The 19,202-nt window shown below is 37.7% G+C and overlaps 2 protein-coding genes across 3 annotated transcripts in view; both read left to right on the top strand.

The window, feature by feature from the left end:
• The window catches only part of KGD4 (alpha-ketoglutarate dehydrogenase subunit 4), a 12,027-nt gene extending 8,388 nt beyond the window's left edge, over nt 1–3,639 (top strand). The window contains exons 2-4 of the mRNA XM_007457080.1: nt 1,040–1,103; nt 2,311–2,498; nt 3,372–3,639. Of these exons, the coding sequence (XP_007457142.1) occupies nt 1,040–1,103; nt 2,311–2,498; nt 3,372–3,389 (270 nt within the window). The 3' untranslated portion in view covers nt 3,390–3,639. The remainder of the gene's footprint in view (nt 1–1,039; nt 1,104–2,310; nt 2,499–3,371) is intronic.
• The window catches only part of CDK7 (cyclin dependent kinase 7), a 41,556-nt gene that overhangs the window by 5,356 nt on the left and 16,998 nt on the right, over nt 1–19,202 (top strand). The window contains exons 2-7 of one of the 2 annotated variants that reach the window (XM_007457082.1): nt 7,572–7,788; nt 8,147–8,206; nt 14,080–14,113; nt 15,244–15,311; nt 16,063–16,131; nt 18,063–18,173. In XM_007457082.1, the coding sequence (XP_007457144.1) occupies nt 7,723–7,788; nt 8,147–8,206; nt 14,080–14,113; nt 15,244–15,311; nt 16,063–16,131; nt 18,063–18,173 (408 nt within the window). In that variant the 5' untranslated portion in view covers nt 7,572–7,722. Of the gene's footprint in view, nt 1–7,571; nt 7,789–8,146; nt 8,207–14,079; nt 14,114–15,243; nt 15,312–16,062; nt 16,132–18,062; nt 18,174–19,202 lie in introns of those variants that run through there. The other variant, XM_007457081.1, reaches the window with a different exon arrangement.

Genomic DNA, 19,202 nt, shown 5'->3' with positions numbered 1-19,202 from the left:
CTTTCAAGAAGCCTGGCTATGAAAAGAAACAGGTACTAGATGGAGTGAGAAGGTTTGTTTTTTAACACGAAAGATGTGAACATGCTTTTATGCTTAGGGAGACAACTATCTTCCAGCATTTTCTCACAGCAGCAGAATTATGGTGGTTAGTTTTCAGACCCATCCCTACAAGCCTATTTGCTTCTGTACTCATATAAAATGTGTAATGTGTAGTACGTATATACAGATATATTGCAGATAAACACACACCTGTCTCACTAGTTACACAGCAACTTATAGATTACGTTAGTAAAAAATAGTGCTCTGTTTATTAGAGTCTCAGCATTTTATATATATTCAGAAGATTTCATACTGAAAGTTCTGCTTAAGCTCCTCTGTAGCATTAACTGGAATTTTAGGGATAAAACATTAATACTCTTCAAATATCTTATTAAAAACAGTGTTCTAAATACATGTATTTCTGTGGGTATAGGAAAAAGGCTGAAGGCAAGGGCTGTCAAATGTTTAAATCTATTTTATGTGGGTTTTGGCTTATAGATGGTGTTTTCTTCTTTGTGCTTTTCTGTGTTTTTTCCAAATTTTTTACACAGAACATGTGTTATAGTCAGAAAAAGTATTTTTTTGATTACCTAATTTTCAATATGCTTTTTATCCTATTCTAAACCACTAGGTATTAACATAGTAGAGAAACAACACTCAATACAAGTCAGGAAACTTCCAATTCTTACCAATCAGCAGGGTGATTTAGAAGTCATGCAACATAAAATCCTTGTCACCTTATAGGGTTGTTTTGAGGTCAGTAGGCAGTACAGTAAAATATCTTGTGATGTATAAAGTACAAAGTTCTTATGAATATCAGATAATAGTTCATAGACTAGCTATCCTTGTTGGGAAAGAGTAAAATTTAAAGTTGCTCTCAGGTACTAAGTTATTTTAACAAAGGCATCTGCTTGTGAGGTTCATTAGATTATTTCTTATGTAGTAAATGAGGTTATTTTAGTGCTTCATTTCTTTTTCATGCATTTTATTTTTCCTTTAGGTAGTCAAGCCACATACTCCATTAATAAGGTTCCCTGACAGAAGAGACAATCCTAAACCCAACGGTAAGCTGTAGTTTATTTATACTAAAAAGATATGTACATGCAGATTTATACATGAATATTCTATTATACACAATATTTCTCATTTTAGAATCCAGTAGACAATGGTAGCTTAGATCACAATGGTATGTTAGGTTGCATTAACTAACTTTCTGTTACCTCCTTGTAAAAAAGTAGTAACTTGACAGTAGATATTTCTGAATTTTTAATGATACTGTGTTTATATAGGGGAATTTTTGTTCCACCTTCTGTCCTTCAGAAGAATGTCCCATGCTTATATTTGCAGAGATTATGATGAATAACCACCATTCCTATATTTCTCTCCCAGCTAACCTTTTCTTTCATTCACTGATTTATCTGTTCATTGAGGCAGTAAATATTTCTTAGATTGCCTTAGAACTTAACAGTCATTGCCTATTACAGTAACTGAAGATTCTGAACAAGTTCTGTTTTTCTCTTACTGCTCTGTCACTGTCTTTAATTGTAAGATACTTGACCTTTAATTCAGGGAGAATTTTAACAAATTTTGTATGGATATTTTTAACTTATTGTAACTCTTGAAAAATTAAGATATAGGTGACAAACAAGTATGGAGAAAACAAATCTCATTTGCATTTACCAACTTTCTTATTCTCCATTGTATGGTATTACCTGTAATCTCTACCATATGACAAAATTTAAGTAATGTAAGTTATCCATACGGGTTGAACTCCACTACCTAGAAATTTCATTATTTTATGAACTTACTCTTCAATTTAGTAATTCATTCACTTAAAACTACCTCATTTGCTTTAAAAAGAACTTTATGAAACTATATATAGCTCCCCAACTAAGTTACTCTATAATACTTATTTCTTGGATTGTAATACTTATAATTTTAAGAATAACTTGAGGGCTTCCCTGGTGGCGCAGTGGTTGAGAGTCCGTCTGCTGATGCAGGGGACACAGGTTCGTGCCCCGGTCCGGGAAGATCGCACATGCCGCGGAACGGCTGGGCCCATGAGCCATGGCCGCTGAGCCTGCGCGTCCGGAGCCTGTGCTTGGCAACGGGAGAGGCCACAACAGTGAGAGGCCCGCGGACCGCAAAAAAAAAAAAAAAAAAAAAAAAAAAAAAAAAAAAAACTTGATTATTTAATGATAGATAATTCAAAATAGTATTTTAAGACACTGAACAATTCCTCTATTTTTTTTTTTTTTTTTTAAATTTCAGTGTCAGAAGTTCTGAGATCAGCAGGACTACCGTCTCACTCTTCTTCAATTTCACAGCATTCTAAGGGAAGTAAATCACCAGACTGGCTGATGCATCCGGGTCCACCAGACACTGCAGAGCTAATAAAAACTTTACCTCAGAAGTACAGAAGGAAACTTGTATCTCAAGAAGAAATTGAATTTATCCAAGTACGTTGTTGCTCTTTATTCCAATACTGTGGAGAACACCTCAACGTTATTGGCTTTGGAGTTTCATATTGCTGATTTCCGTGTTCTTCCCATTGTCTTGTCAAGGTGTGTCCATAGCCTAAGACAGGGATGGTCATGTAGGCCTGGACTATGAGAAATAAATGATGTTCGAGCCCTCAGTAAATGTGCATGAAGGAATATATGTGTAGAAGTATAGTATGGTAAATAGCAAAATATATATACCCCATGGAAAAAAGCTCTTTAGGGTCCTCATTAATTTTTTTTTAATTAATTTACTTTTCGCTGCGTTGGGTCTTCGTTGCTGTGCATGGGCTTTCTCTAGTTGCGGCAAGCGGGGGCTACTCTTTGTTGCGGTGTGTGGGCTTCTCATTCCGGTGGTTTCTCGTTGCAGAGCACGGGCTCTAGTCGCGCAGGCTTCAGTAGTTGTGGCACATGGACTCTGTAGTTGTGGCTTGCGGGCTCTAGAGCACAGGCTGGGCAGTCGTGGCGCATGGGCTTAGTTGCTTTGTGGCATGTGTGATCTTCCCGGACCAGGGCTCGAACCTGTGTCCCCTGCATCGGCAGGCAGATTCTTAACCACTGTGTCTCCAGGGAAGCCCCCCCATTGATTTTTTAAAGTGTAAAGGACAAAGAAATTTGTCGACCATTGATCTACGTCAACCTTGAGTCCTCTTCAGATCTGAAATTCTTTATAACATTGATAGGAGTGCCCCAAAGCTATGAAAAATCTGAAATTGTTTTTAAAACCTAAAGATCATTTGATTAAAATGTTTCAAATTTGTATAGTGGCCATGAAAACATTTCTTTGTAAATGAAACACGTAATCTTATTGCTTTATTTCTTCCTTTTCAGCGTGGAGGTCCAGAATAATCACTGACAATGTGGCTGCTGTTTGTTTAATCAGACAAAGAAGAGTCTTTACAATGAAGGACTTCCAGAATGACAAATGAGAAATTGTACATTAAACAACTTTAATAAAATTTCTGTAAAAAAAAAAAAAAGAAGTATAGAAAATTTAGGACACTTGTATCTCCTAATTTATGTATCTTGGTCAGCTTCTCCACAAGCTTACCTGATTGTTTATATACTTTATACTTATTAAAGTATACATTTTTAAATGTTAGCCTATTAATTTACTCAATCAAATTATCAAGCATTACAGTGTTGAACTATTAAAAGTACACAATGTCTAGTGAACAATCATAGGTTTACCATAATTTCACTTCTCTTTCAGTTTCTGTTTAAACATGGAAAGAATATATCCGGCAGAATTGCAGCTTTCTGGAAGTAATTTTCCTGGAATTGGATAAGGATCAGTGAAATAATGACTCCATTATTTGTTCTTAATTCTCTCAGTGTTTTTGCATTCACAAAGTTACTGGAGAATAACTGGCTCAATAAGCATATCGTACTCTAAATAATAAAAATACAGCCATGGTAAAACAGATGCCTTTGTGGTATTAAGACTAGGGAGCTAACACAAAAGATTATGTAACCTGTGTTCAGAAAAACATGTCAGAGTATCAAATGGAAAATAAGAGATCAAAATGAATGTAGCATAGGAATAACATTTGACCAGAAATTTTAAGTTATTATGTTTTTAGGGGTGTTAAGAAAGTCTTGTTCTTTGGTTTATTTTACTGTTTTGATTGTGATCACGTGTACAAATCCTGATAATTATAAACTTTCTCAAACTTCATTGTCCAAAAGCCTCATAAAATCAACCTATTCACCTTATTAAGGCAATTTACAGAATTTTAATAGGCTCTTCCTGTGCCAAAGGTATGTATATGATTGTGAAAGTAAAGCCTCACAAAGTGAAATAAATTCTCTTCTATACCTTTAATGATTTCTAGAATATGCGTTAAAGAAGTATAGTAAGGGTAACTCATGAGTAATAGACACAGTAGAATTGTTGAGTACGTTTTTGTATTTGCCCAGTTGCGTATGGATTAATCTTTATACTTTTTTTTCTTTTTTACTATTTCAGAGTTGATCTGCTTTTCGTGTAAATTCTGTATTGTGGCCTAGTATAAATGTTGCCCAACTTGAATGTGAAATAGGAGTTTGGTGCTAGCAATGAGCTATTCTGGTAACTCATGAGAAATACATGACTCATGATTTCTTTTTTATTATTTAAAAAATATACTTGGAAAAATTTCTTAAAAACTAGCACTATTCTCTTTTTTCTCCTTAGCTTTCTCATTTCAGTAAAAGGAAGCCCAAGGCAATTTTTTTGCTCTCAGAAGGAGTAGGTGCAGGAAATGAAGAGTGGCTTGAGTAATGCCGTGGGCCAGCAGTTAGAAACCCCAATACTGGAACCGTCTGAGGACCACCTTTACTACAGCTGCTGCCATGAAAGTTCCAATGAAAAAATATATCAGTTTTACAGAATTTATGACTAGAGGTATGGCAAAAGGAATTGCTGGGAATTGCTGTCATAGGATAAGCTCCCAAGGAGGATGCTGTCATAGAAAGAATTTGGGCTTGATTTATCGAGTAAATAGCTTGTGTTTTCATTTAGGAGTTAAACAGTTAAGTATCTGTAACTGTTAGCAAATTGCTCAGTTTGTCCAACTTGCAGTTTTTTCTCCAGTACTATACAGTGTGATAGGCAGGATCAAATTAGTATATTGTGTACTACGTTGTAACAAATCACCCTCAAATTTAGTGACTGAAAACAACACTCAATAGCTCATGGTTTCTCTGGGTCAGGAATTCTGGGGCAGCTTGGCAGGGCAGTTCTGCTCAGTGTTTCTCATGAGGCTGCAATCAATGCCACCTGGGGCTGCAGTTATCTGAAGGTTTCACTGGGGCTGGACCATCCATCTCCAAGATAGCTCACTCACATAGCTGGCAGGTTGATGCTGGCTGTTGGCAGGAGGCCTCAGTACCCCTCCACCCAGGCTTCTCCACAGGGCTGCCTGAATGAATTCATGACATGATGGCTGAATTCCCCCAGAGCAAATGATCCAAGTGTACAGGCAGAAGCAGCAATACCTCTTTATGATCTAGACTCAAGTTATACACATTCATTTCTGCAATACTCCATTAGTCACACAGAACAGCCTGTTTCATTGTGTGAGGAAACTACACAAGTGTATTAATACCAGAAGGCAAGAATCATTAGGGCCATCTTGGAAGCTGGCTACTACTGGTGTGTGAAAGCGCTTTCTTAACTGTAAAATGCTATACAGAGGCTGAATGGTATTTTATATTTATACAGTGCCCTAATGAACCCAGAATATCACTTAAAACATTGCCTTTGTTACCCTATTTAAAATGTCCCAATATAGGGATTTACTTGTGAGCAGCATGGTATAATGTGATCATCAATTCATATGCCATGGCACACTTGGGAACCTCAAGCCTCAAATTTAGCTCACTATTTAGCTTGTTTCTACTACAAGTGAGGTTAGATTACTGTTAACAGTGATTTCTTTTAGAAGGAACGATTTCCTACGTCATGTGACACCATATATCACTAGGTATGACTTGCCACAATTAAGAGATATAAGTGGTAGAGATGGTATGTTTTCTGCAGCATAGGAGAATTTTGCTTAATGAATATATCAGCGCTCAATAAAGACCCAAGTAGTGACAAAGAGCTGGAAGGTGACCACTAATAGTTATGTGATGGCTAACATAAACTGCACACTGTCAGACAGTATCCTAAGGGTTTCTGACGTGTGCAGTCATTTAAGCCTTACAGCAACCCAGTGAGTAGGTCCTATTACAGAAGAAACTAGCAACAGAAAGTTTAAATAATTTGCCCAAATCATAAACCTAGTAAATGAATAGTGGTGGGGCCATATGCAGGTAGCCTAGATCCAGAGTAAGGACCCAGCCTTTACACTGTACTACCTTGAGTAAGTTATGAGTTTTTGTATTCTCCAGCCTTCTTCAACCTAACTGCAAATCAGGATTCTCAACTCTTAGAAGCATCAAATGCTCCAGCTCAAAACCTTAGAATTATCCTTTTCTTCCCCCACAACCCATGTCCAGTCTGTCAGCAAGTCGTATTGGCTAGAAGCCAAACTGGTACCCTCAATACAACCATCTGGATTCCTGCAATAATTCTTTAACTGGCCTTGGTTTTCCTTGCCCCTCTAAGTTTACAGTGTAATCTCACAACAGTCAAAGGGCGAGTTTTAAAACATTAAGTCCGATATCACTTGTCTGCTCAAAACTCTGCAGTGGCTTTTCAGTAATGTCTTTCTGGTAACACCCTATTTAAAATCACAAACCCTACTATCTATCCCCTTTCCAGCTTTATTATCTCTGTAGCACTTATCACTATGTATCATAGCGTATTTTAATTATCTCCTCCCATTGGAAGGCACTGATATTTGTTTTTCCCCTGCTGATTTCTCAGAGTCTGCAACAGGGCCTGGCATATAGTAAACATTCAATATATATTCGTTGAATAAATTAATTAATTGTTGATTTGTATGAAAACTTATGAGAATCAACGTTGGGTACTGTTCACAGTTAACCACTGAGCACTATGTCTAAACTTTGTGCAAGTTTCATTTAATCCTAGCAACCACCTATGACGTAGTCTACAAGTTCCACCTTACAGGGTAGAAAACTGATGGCCAGAAGTCTGTTCCACAGCACAAAATTGTTCAGTTGACTTGGAACTTCTTTGCCTAGACGTGCTTCCTCATAAAGGACTAAGAATGCCTCTTGATCAGCCCTTAAGAATTGGGCACTCGCTTAAGTAACCTGAAATTGTCGGCTTAGGCGTCCACAGTAACCATGGTGACAGGACACCCTTGAGCAAAAACTAGAGAGCGATATCAGAGACAAGGCCGAGGCTTCCGCACTCATACACACCTATTAAATCCTGAACACAGAGCATCGTATCAGAGCGCTGATCCGTCTTCGGTAGTGAAGAAAGTATCTAAGTTAAAACGGTAACAGGGTGACACAGCCACCAACGAGAGCACCCCGCTTCCGGTACAATCTGCGGTCACGTGGTAGGGCGGGGTGCGGCGCAGAAGAGCCCTCCAGCCCTGCCTCCGGGCTCTGGCCGGACCTACTTAATAGCATCCCCGCCCACACCGGAAGTGGGGGCGGAGCTAAATGAAGCATCGGCGCTCAGTGGGCGGAAGTGGCTGTGGGAGGCTTTAAGGTGCTTTAAATTCTTGCTGTCTTGGGCGCTCCCCCCTTTCAGCTGGAGTCGAGCTCCTCGCGACAGATGGCTGTGGACGTGAAGTCGCGAGCAAAGCGTTATGAAAAACTGGACTTCCTTGGCGAGGGACAGGTGAGATTCTCGGGCGGGGCTCGGAGGGCCCTGAGCGGGGAACGCCAGGCCGCCTCACACCGTCGTGGGTTTTCTCGTGGAAGCCAGCGGACGGGCCACGCTACTCGTTCTGCTTGCGGGAGGCCGCCCAGACCCCTCCTGCAGCCCCTCTGTCCACCCTGGACATGAGACCTTGAGCGGCCTTCTCCGAAGAATAGACTGGAACGAGACGTGGACGGCCCCACCACGTTTCAAGCCGCCGCGAGTTTTTTCCAAGAACCCTGGGTTCCTTGCTTCCCCGAATCTAATAAAGTAAAATGGCAAACACAAACCAAAAAAACCTTCACCAACTTAACTTCATTCCTCTTCTTCTCTCTAGTTTGCCACGGTTTACAAGGCCAGAGACAAGAACACCAACCAAATTGTCGCCATTAAGAAAGTGAGTTGCAGTTTGTTTTTCCTTGAGTCTTCTTGAAGATGTGTGTATATGGGAGCCGGTGTCTGGCCGTTTTACTTCTCTTGACCGTTCTCTGCTAGTGAGGAGTTACTTAGGTCATTTTCAAAGAAAATAGAATTTATTAGTGTCTTGTGTTCCAACGTGGAACTCGGGTTGAACTTGTGTTTTGTTGCATTCATTGAAATTGAAATGAAGAGGAAGCTGTGTGTTATGTTCTATAAACGCAGACGTTGGCAAAGGGGACAAATACTGCTCGTCTCTTGGGTCCTCAGAACACCAGACCTTTCCAGGTCCCTATTTCTGCCTCACCTGCATCCACTTTGTATATCTGTATTTCCTGAGTACAGGTTTACCGTGAAAGGCTTTCGCCAGCATTAATGACATTGCTGTGGTGCGGTTTTTTTTTTTAATGGTTTCAGTAGCTTTTTTACTCGCATTCATTCAAGAAACTTCGGTCATATTTAGTTAACTTTGTATATACCAAGCACTTTCACCCTCGTTTTTTCATTTAATCCTAAGAGCCCATGAAGTAGGTAAAGTATCTCTATTTTACACTTGAGGTGGCTGAAGCTAAGAGAGATTAGGTGACTCATCAAGATGTCACAGATAGTAATTGCTAGAGCCAGGTTTTAGATCCAGGTGTCCTGCTCCCAGGTTGATTGCCTTTTCCCATACTACGGAAATCAATAACCTTCTCAAGAGAAGCTGGTTTCTTCACACCTCAGGCCTGTTGGTGGCTTAGGTGACCACCATCCTTATTATTCCTGTTGCTGCTTTGAATCTTTCTCCTTGAAAATCCCTAATTCCTTTGAAGCATATCCCTCTCATACTCTTAACACCTGCTTCCCACTCTTCCTTTCCACAATTATTCCTGCCATTGTTATCTTTTTTACTTTTTCTGACGTGTCTCATCTCCTTTTCCAGTTTATGTTCTATAAACCAATGCCATAGCTACTCCCTTGTGAAACCCTTAACTTTGTTAATTCTTTCTAAAGTTATTTTTCTGATTCTACCCCTGGTTCACTTTATTCTAGCCATACGGACCTTTCTGTCCCTTGAATACATTAAATTCATCCCAGTCCCGGTATCATTGCATTTGCTCTGCCTTCTGGTTAGTATATTTTTACTGTAAAACTTGAGTAATCATGTAATCAGGAATCATGACTGATTCCTTATCATTTAGATCTCAGTCAAATATCTCCTGTATGTACACACTTTTGCTGGTCATTCTAGCTAAAACAGGTGTGCCTCCCTTCTTACCTGCTGTTCTTTGCATATTTCTCTGTTATTATTTCATAGCGTTTATCAAAATCTAAAGTCTTTTACCTACGAGTTTATTTTCTATTTACTACCACCTGAATTATATTTAGGACTGTGGTACATTTGCAGACACTCATTAAAAATATATTGACTTGGGCTTCCCTGGTGGTGCAGTGGTTGAGAGTCCGCCTGCCGATGCAGGGGAAGCGGGTTCTTGCCCCGTTCCGGGAGGATCCCACGTGCCGCGGAGCGGCTGGGCCCGTGAGCCATGGCCACTGAGCCTGCGCGTCCGGAGCCTGTGCTCCACAACGGGAGAGGCCACAACAGTGAGAGGCCCGCGTACAGCAAAAAAAAAAAAAATGTATTGACTTGACTGATATAGTCTCTTCAAATTGGTATAATCTCATTGAATTCTGTGGTTTTCTGAAAATCCTAGTGGGTTTTCTTGTTTGCTTACTTTTATCATAAACTAGGATTTAGAATTTATCCTATTTCTCAGTGATAGACTTGTACCCCTTGAAAGTGACTCATAATGGAATATTCTTCTACATTTAATTTTTATTCCAAATAGTACATCTTTGTGGTTTTATGGAATATAACCTTTATATAAATGGATATATAACCTTTAAAAATTGTGAATCGCTATGTTATACATCTGAAACTTATAGTATACATAAACTGTACCTCAAAAAAAAAAATATTTCTCCTTCTACTAAACCAGTTATTTCTCAAAATATTTTTTTTTTAAAAGTCAGTTACTAGGCCAAGCATGCCTGTCTCCTCTACCCCTGGTTTTCACTCCTTGGAGCAATCACTTTCAACTCCAAAACTGTTTTCTCTGCTATTTACATCCATTTCTTTAGATAGTATGCTTATAATGCTATCTAAAGTGGTCTCTTTCCCTAGTTTTAGGCATTTTCTATACTTCGTACTGTAAACATTGGAGATTTGGTGCTTGTGCACCTTCCTCTCCCAACACTCAATTTCTACTCCCACTCATTTACTGACATGTTTAATTTTACAAAAAAAGGGATAATAAGCTATGTATTCTGTATTCTTTTGCCTATTGTATTTCGGACTTTTAAGACATCATTAATCTACCTTATCCTTTTTAAACAATTGTATTGAATTTATGTTTCCCAATTTATTTAACCAGTCCCCTATTGTAGCCTTTTGGAGCCTTTCTCATTTTTCAGTATTTGTTTTATGTATCTCAACAATATATAGTGTTGCATACTTCTAAACTCTTTCTCTCCCTTCACACACAGACAGACACGCGTGCACGCAATATTCTTCTGCAACTTGTTTTTCTGAATCAGTATTATTTCTGAAATCTTCCAGATGGATACATGTAGATCTGGTTTATTCATGCTCATCAATGACTAGATTCTATTATGTGGCTACACTAAAATTGGTCTATCCAAACTCTTGTTGATAAACATTTAAGCTGTTTTGTTTTAAATGTTTTACTTTTATACAGTCCTTCTACAGACATTCTTATACATATGTGAGTTTCTCTAGAGAACGTATCTTTAGTTGAAACCAATTATGAATTGTTGCTGCATAGAGAATACACAGCAATGTCACCATATATTGTCAAATTGCTCTCCAAAATGGTGGGATCAGTTTAACCTCCCACCACATTCTCACCATTTTTGTATTGTCAGACTTTACAACAGTTGTCAATTAGATGGATCGAAAATGGTATATGGTTGTTTTTTCAATTAATATTTCTCTGATTACCAGTGAGGTTGATCATCTTTTCCTAGATTTATTGGCTTTTTAGACTTTTTCTGTTAGGTTGCTTACATTTTTTTCTTTCCTGTTGATTTGGTGGGGAATTTCTTATATATTCTGGATACTGATCCTTTATCAGAAATTTGCACTGGAGATACCCTCGTTGCTGTAAACAATAAATTACCGATCTGTAATAAGAATAGAAGAGTATTATTCAAGCCAAACTGAGGATTATAGCCCAGAAGATAGTGTGTCAGATAGCTCTGAGGAACTGTTCTGAAGAAGTATGGTTTTCAGCATAATTTATATCTTGTCAGAACAGAAAACATCAAGCATGACAGGGGTACATTCCTTCAAAGTTTCAAAAAAAGAAAAGAAAAGATCAGCCGAAGACAGATCGCCTGAGTACACAGTGAGTTGTATGGCCTTGGCTCCCGGCAAGGGAGCCTTATCATCAAAGGAGTACTACTACTGAAGTCCCTGGAAGGGAGGCATTTATCCCTATCTTCAAAATGGACATTCTTTACTTCGGGACAGTGCACCCTTTTTTTTCAATGGTTAAAAGCAGATGTACAATGTGTGTTTGATAGACCACAAAACAGGCTGTTCTAGTTAGCAAAAAGTTTGTTAAATCATGTATAAGCCAGAATTACTTCTCCATACTTCAGTATGTAAAAATTTTTTCCATCATCATCTCCCAGTCTTTGGCTGGGCTTTTAGTTGATGTATGGTATGTTTTGAGGCACAGATATTTAAAATTTTAATCTGGTTAAATTTGTCCATTTTTTTCCTTTATTGGTTCCCTTTTTTGTGTGCTTCCCTACCTCCAGGTTATAAAGAATTCTACTATATTTTCGTCTAAAAATTTTAAAGTATTGCTTTTCACATTTAGGTCTTCATTCCATTTGGAATTAAATTTTCTTTGTTGTGTAGTATGGGGATCCAGTATTTTTTCCCCAGCTCTCTCAACACTATTGATAGTATGTCCTTTTCCTGGTGAGTTGTAATGCCAAGTTCCAGTTTCTACTTGGATCTGTTTCTGGGCACACTATTCTTTTTTACTGGTTGACTTTTTTTTTCCCCCCATCCCTGCTCCAATACAATAAGCCTATAATTACTGTTGCCTTATAAAGTCTTGAAGTCTGGTAAGTCCCACATAGCTATTTTTCTTCAAAATTATCTTGGCTTACTCTATGGGTCAGTTGAGAAATTTGAAACAGATCAGGAGAATTTGAATATGAACTAGTTATTATATGCTACTCTGGCATTATTATTAATTTTGTTAGGTATGAGGATGGCATTGTAGTTATGTAAGAAAATGTCCACATTTTAGAGGTGTCTACTTAAAGTATATAGAGATGAAATAACATGAAGTCTGGAACTTGAAAAAGTGTATATTGTAGCCAACAAAAAGGGGAGGATGAATGAATGAAGTAAGTATGGCAAAATATTGGTAATTATTGAATCTGGGTGATGAAGAAGATGGCTTCATGAAACTAGTCTATTTTTTATTATGTGTAGAAAATGTAATAATGTTTTAAATTATCTGTTCTTAGCTCTTTACTTTTCCATATAAAGTTTAGAATCCATTTGTCAATGTCCTTGAAAAATGCTGTTGTACTTTACATTTAGTTCCATTAAAGAGAATTGACATATTTGACGTATTTATGATATTGAGTCTTCCTATCCATGAACATGCTATCTATGTTTATTTTGATCTCATTTCTTAAGCATATTTTAAGAGTGCTTTATAGTGTTCATGGAAAGCTTCATACATCTCTTGTTGGCTTTATTCCTAAGTGCCTTATATTTTTTGGTGCTATAATAAATAGCCTACCTTTAAATTAAAAGTTCTATTTGTAGTATATAGGAGGGGGATATTTTTTGGGGGGGGATATTTTTTTAAAGTAGAATAGTTGATTTTCTGGAGTAGGATTTTTAATTTTGTATTCTTGGTTACATTGTCATTGTATAAAGTAGTTAGCTCTTGTTCTTTAACCTGGTACTTGGTTTTGTGTAAGACTGAACCTGTTAATGCAGTTTGATGTGCTTATTCACAGTAACAACAGTTTAACCATTTTCTATATCCGTCGCAATTTGTAATTTTTCTTTTTGGAAAATGTGGTCCCTGGGAGCATATTGTTGAACACATTAAGCATCTTATTTAATGTGTTACACATTTCCTCCGAAGTAGTCTAACTTGAAGTGCTCCTTTTATTTATTAGCCTCTATGCGTTTGATTATTTTTCCTCATTTAATCTAACAAAGATGTGTAATTCAAAACTTAAGGGGAATGGAATGATAGGTACTTGATCCTTTCTTATATTGTTAATTTTGCCTTTCTGATTCATGATTCCCACTCCCTTCTTGCCTACTAATACTAGCTACATATGAGTTGCTACATATTTTTGCTATTTTTTTTTAAGAATTTTTTAAAATTTTAATTAATTAATTTATTTTTGGCTGCTTTGGGTCTTTGTTGCTGCGTGTGGGCTTTCTCTAGTTGTGGCAAGCGGGGGCTACTCTTTGTTGTGGTACGTGGGCTTCTCATTGCAGTGGCTTCTCTTGTCGTGGAGAACGGGCTCTAGGTGTGCGGGCTTCAGTAGTTGTGGCACTCAGGCTCAGTAGTTGTGGCTCGCAGGCTCTAGAGTGCAGGCTCAATAGTTATGGCACATGGGCTTAGTTGCTCCACGGCATGTGGGATCTTCCTGAAACAGGGCTCAAACCCGTGTACCCTGCATTGGCAGGTGGATTCTTAAGCACTGCGCCACCAGTGAAGTCCTTGAAGTGTTTATATATATGCGTTGGTCTAAGTAATTTAACATATTTCTAATGTGTTTGTTTTATTCCTCTGCCAGATCAAACTTGGACATAGATCAGAAGCTAAAGATGGTGAGTGACTTATTTCATGTAATCTGACAGAACAGGAAAGGTTCTTATTCTCAGTGAGGAGGAGAACAAAGTATTAATTAAAGTTAACAGTGGTTCTGGATAGAGTTATTGCAGGGTCCCAGAAGGGTAAAGATAGACTCAGGATAGAGATAGGATATTTGTGATTTTCACCATTTGGGTGTTCAGAAGAATATTCAAGTCACCTAAGTAGATGGAAGACAGCAAGATTATTAGTGACTTGTCTTGCTGTCTTCATTACTGCTTTAGGTGTTGTTACAAGCCATTGTTTCTTCTTCTTCTGAGCTTCTGATTACTTTGAAAATTCAGGATTCATGGAAGTATACAAAGCTTACTATAGAATAAATGTATGGAGGGGAAAGATTTTTTTTACCCCTTCTTCCAAAGCCTTATTTGCTAGAGTGCTAAGTCCTGTTTAGTCAAGAAATAGTTCCTATATAAAGGATCCATCATCTCTGTAATAACTAGTACCAGATTTTATTTTAAATGTTGAGTTCCATCCTTCACATTGGGCAAGATGGTATCTAATCACTAATTTGCTGTTAGCTTAAAGAATCTGCCACTGATATTCATAAGGCAAGAGAAGGGAGCCATTAACTTCTCACCTATATGGTACACACTTGTGTACCTGTTGTTCCAGCACTCTTCAGATCTGATATCTCACAGATAAAGTGAATACTTTTTTCACCATTTATCATAGTCTGTGCTAAGCTATTTTAAAAATAAAGCAATATATGGGCTTCCCTGGTGGCGCAGTGGTTGAGAGTCCGCCTGCCGAAGCAGGGGACGCGGGTTCGTGCCCCGGTCCGGGAAGATCCCACATGCCACGGAGCGGCTGGGCCCGTGAGCCATGGCCGCTGAGCCTACGTGTCCGGAGCCTGTGCTCCGCAACGGGAGAGGCCACAGCAGTGAGAGGCCCGCGTACCGCCAAAAATAAATAAATAAATAAAGCAATATAAAATGGAAACAGGTATGTCATAAAAATTGTTATTTTTTTCCTGAGGAATAGTCATCGCTATTTCATCAGACTGACCTTTCCCAAAAAATACATTTACAAGAAGGTTTGAGATTTCAGAATTATTTTTCACTTTTTTCTTTGCCTTTTTATGTAGGTATAAATAGAACAGCTTTAAGAGAGATAAAATTATTACAGGAGCTAAGTCATCCAAATATAATTGGTGTGAGTATGATCTAAGTTGTTTCTGGGATTTGGGACCCTGCCTTTCCTGAATGTGGTAGATGTTGATTGAAGGCTCAGCAAGATAAGTTGTTCTAGATGAGCCTTGCAAAAAGGCTGAAATTTATTTTCTATTCCTAATTGTTCTTGTAGGCAGTGTCTTAAAAACTATACAACTGATGAAATAAATTAAATATTGGCATACAGGCTGATTTTGTCAGAGATCATTTTGAAGCCTAGAGAGCTCTAGCATGTGTAAGACCTTTAGCAAGTTCCCTTGAACTCTGTGCCATAGTCCCTACCTCATAGCGTTGTTATGAGACTAGCTCACTGAATACACGTAAAGTACCTGGGATGGTGCCTGGCATAGAGAACACGCTCATTCAATGAATGATAGCTGCTGATGCTATTTGTAGGATGTTCTTAAGTACCAAGTTTGGGAATTTTTCTAAATTGGAGACTTAAATGAGGTTTTCATTAATTCATATCTTTATTATAACTCCAAAATTTGGAGGGAGAGGTTAAGTATTTAGTGATTTTTTTTTTTTAATAGTAAGGTTTAGTATCCTGTGCTTCAAAGTACTAATTCCTAGCCAAAAAAAAGGGTAAATATTAAATTTAATAAAATTATTTAAACTTTACAGAGAATTATCAACAATCCAAATGCTTGTTTAAGTTTTTTAAAATTACTTTAATACTGTCAAGTGTTTAATAGAGAATCACATGTTGATTTTTTTAAAATTTTGCTTTGCAGCTCCTTGATGCTTTTGGACATAAATCTAATATTAGCCTTGTCTTTGATTTTATGGAAACTGACCTAGAGGTAAGATTAAAATTCCTGGAGGAATTTCTTTTCTCTATTTATCAAAAGAGAATCTAAATGTTTATTTTCTACCTTTGAAGATACTGGCAGTCAAAAGAATGCTTAATTTTTTTGAAATCTAGATGTGTTTTCAAGTCAAAGATCTTCTGAATCATTTAGCCATATTCCCAGGGTTAAATACAAGAGTTGGATTTCAATAGCATTGTGTCTACCAAGTTCCCAATACCTTATTGACATTACTTTTTAGAAAAATGAGTGTTTGGCTTCGGAGGATTTGGAACTTCTTTGTGATATTATCACAGAATATCCTTTTGAAAGCCAGGTTTCTTTTTGAGAAAAATAAGATTTTATACTTTTCATTAATATTAATTGAATCTCAGTAATGGACGTTCCAAGGATGTGGAACAAGTGGAATTCTCATACACTGCTGATGAGAATGCAAAGTGATGCAGCCACTTTGGAAAACAGGCAGTTTCTTATACAATTAAATATACACTTAAGGTACAGTCTAGTAAATACTACCTCTACGTATTTATTTATCCAAGAGAAACAAAAACATATGACTACACAGATGTTTAGCTTTATTTGTCACTACCCAAACTGGAAACAACCCAAATAGCTTTCATTAAGTGAATGTGTAATCATAAAGTGGAATACTATTTGAGAATAAAAAGAAACAAACTAGTAACATATACAACAGTATAGGTGAATCTCAAATACATTATACTAAACGAAAGAAGCCAAGCTCAAAAAGCTATTGATATTGGGCTTCCCTGGTGGCGCAGTGGTTGAGAGTCCGCCTGCCGATGCAAGGGACACAGGTTTGTACCCTGGTCCGGGAAGATCCCACATGCGGCGGAGCGGCTGGGCCTGTGAGCCATGGCCACTGAGCCTGTGTGTCCGGAGCCTGTGCTCCGCAATGGGAGAGGCCCCAACAGTGAGAGGCCCGCATACTGCGGAAAAAAAACAAAAGCTATTGATATTATATGATTTCATGTATGATTTTTTGGAAAAGGCAAAATTAAAGGAACAAAAATCAGATCAGTGGTTGCCTGGGTAGGGAATCGAGGGGACGATTGAGTAGAGAGTGGCCTGGGGAGAGTTTAGGGGGTTATGAAACTATGTCTTGATTATGGTAGTGGTTATACAACTGTATGTGTTTGTTAAAATTCATAGAACTGTGAGATTAAAAGCGTATATTTTACCTATTTTAAAAAGAAAATGTGAATTTTTATCTCATATAATGAAAAGTCTAGGAATAAACTGACTGACTTGAGGCATAGTTCACAAATAATGCTAACATAACACAGTCTTTCACTTTAACTCAGTGTTTTCTTCTCTGTTGCCTTGTTCATGGGTAGAATTTCTCAATATAGTGGCTCAGGCACTTTCAGGCTTCTGTCCTTAAGAGTTTAATAATCCCTGAGGAAAGAAAGTGCTTTGTTCCCTTTGATTCTAGCACCAGTATTTGCCTTGGCTTGGCTCACATATCCATCCCTGAGCTAGTCTGGAAAGCAGGCTGCAGTGTGGTGAGTGACCATGCCTGGGTCGTGTGCCTACCTCTGAAGTCTACAGGTAGTGCACAGTCCTGTTTTAACCATGTGGACTAAGCTGGGAACAGATGGAGTGTTGAATGCTTTTGTCAGAAGGGGCTATGTATCTGGGGGCAAGTGAAAACAACAGATGTTTGCTACATGGATGCCTAAAAACAAAGCAGTAGGACATAAAGCACTGCTTTCTTTCCAAACCAAAGATACTTTCCCTAACCATATAATGGGAGGTTCTGACAGTACTTCCTAAGGAGAGTTAGGCAAGCTCTCTTGAGATTCTCCTCTATGAATAAATCCATTTTATGTCTGTAAATGATTTTATATAGTAGAGTCCATTTGTAATAATAAAGCTTACCTGTATATTGTATGCCTGCTTTACAGGTTATAATAAAAGATAACAGTCTTGTGCTGACACCATCACACATCAAAGCCTACATGTTGATGACTCTTCAAGGATTAGAATATTTACATCAACATTGGATTCTACATAGGGTAAGGTTTTTAACCAAGTATTATTGCTTCTTCACATTGTAGTCAGACTTTATGTAGCCAATTTATTACACAAAAGGTCTGAGTATGTAAATTGTTACAAAATAGAGCTGGGCCATTTTATCCAACCTTCTTCCTCTGTGCTCCCTTCAGTTCCACTACGTGGTGCTGTGAGGACTCTGAATTACTATATGAAATTTAGAAATGGAAGAGACCTAGTCCTTCATGTTTTTCATAGTTGAAGAGCTAAGTTGCTGACCAGAGTTACGTATTTTTTTTCAAGGTCAACAGCTGAAAACTGACAATAGTATTAGAACCTAGACATTTTGGCTTGAAGTCCAGTGTTCTTTGTGCTATACTGTTGTAATGGGAAAAAAATAAACAAAACTAAAAACAGTGGGAGTCTGGATTAAATTATGTAATGCAAAAATACCTTTGGAAAAATATTTCTAGTAGCTCTAAAATTCTAGGAAATAATGAAATAAAATTTCTGAAATGGTTGAGTCATTGTTAGGAGCATTCAGCTACTAGAACAAGGCTGATAATTTAGATAGGTAGATGTTTTTAGGCACCCTATTTAGATGAAATAGCTAAAAATAAATAAGTTATACTTAGTAATTCTCATACTTAGACTTGGAATCCCTTTTAGGTTATTGCTAATATATTTTTAGCATAGATTGTGAAGACTGTATTCCTCATCCTTATAAGTGCCTAATATTTTTATTTACTGAAGTTCATATATAGTGGGGGGTTTTTGTTTGTTTGTTTTTGTTTTGTTTTTGGCCTTGTGGCTTGTGGGATCTTAGTTCCCCGACCAGGGATTGAACTCGGGCCCTCAGCAGTGAGAGTGCAGAGTCCCTAACCTCTGAACTGCCAGGGAATTCCCCATATATATTGTCACTAAATTAAATAGCAGCAGCTATTTATTGAGTGCTTACTATGAGCCAGTCACTACACTAGGGCTTTTACAGGAAATATTAAATTTAATCGTCACAGCAAACCTGTGAAGTAGGTAAATTGAAGTTCGTGAAA

The sequence above is a fragment of the Lipotes vexillifer genome, unplaced genomic scaffold (assembly GCF_000442215.2).
Source record: "Lipotes vexillifer unplaced genomic scaffold, Lipotes_vexillifer_v1.1 scaffold241, whole genome shotgun sequence".
NCBI lineage: Eukaryota > Metazoa > Chordata > Mammalia > Artiodactyla > Lipotidae > Lipotes > Lipotes vexillifer.
The sequence above is the reverse complement of the archived record's forward strand: the minus strand, read 5'-3'. Positions and strand labels throughout refer to the sequence as shown.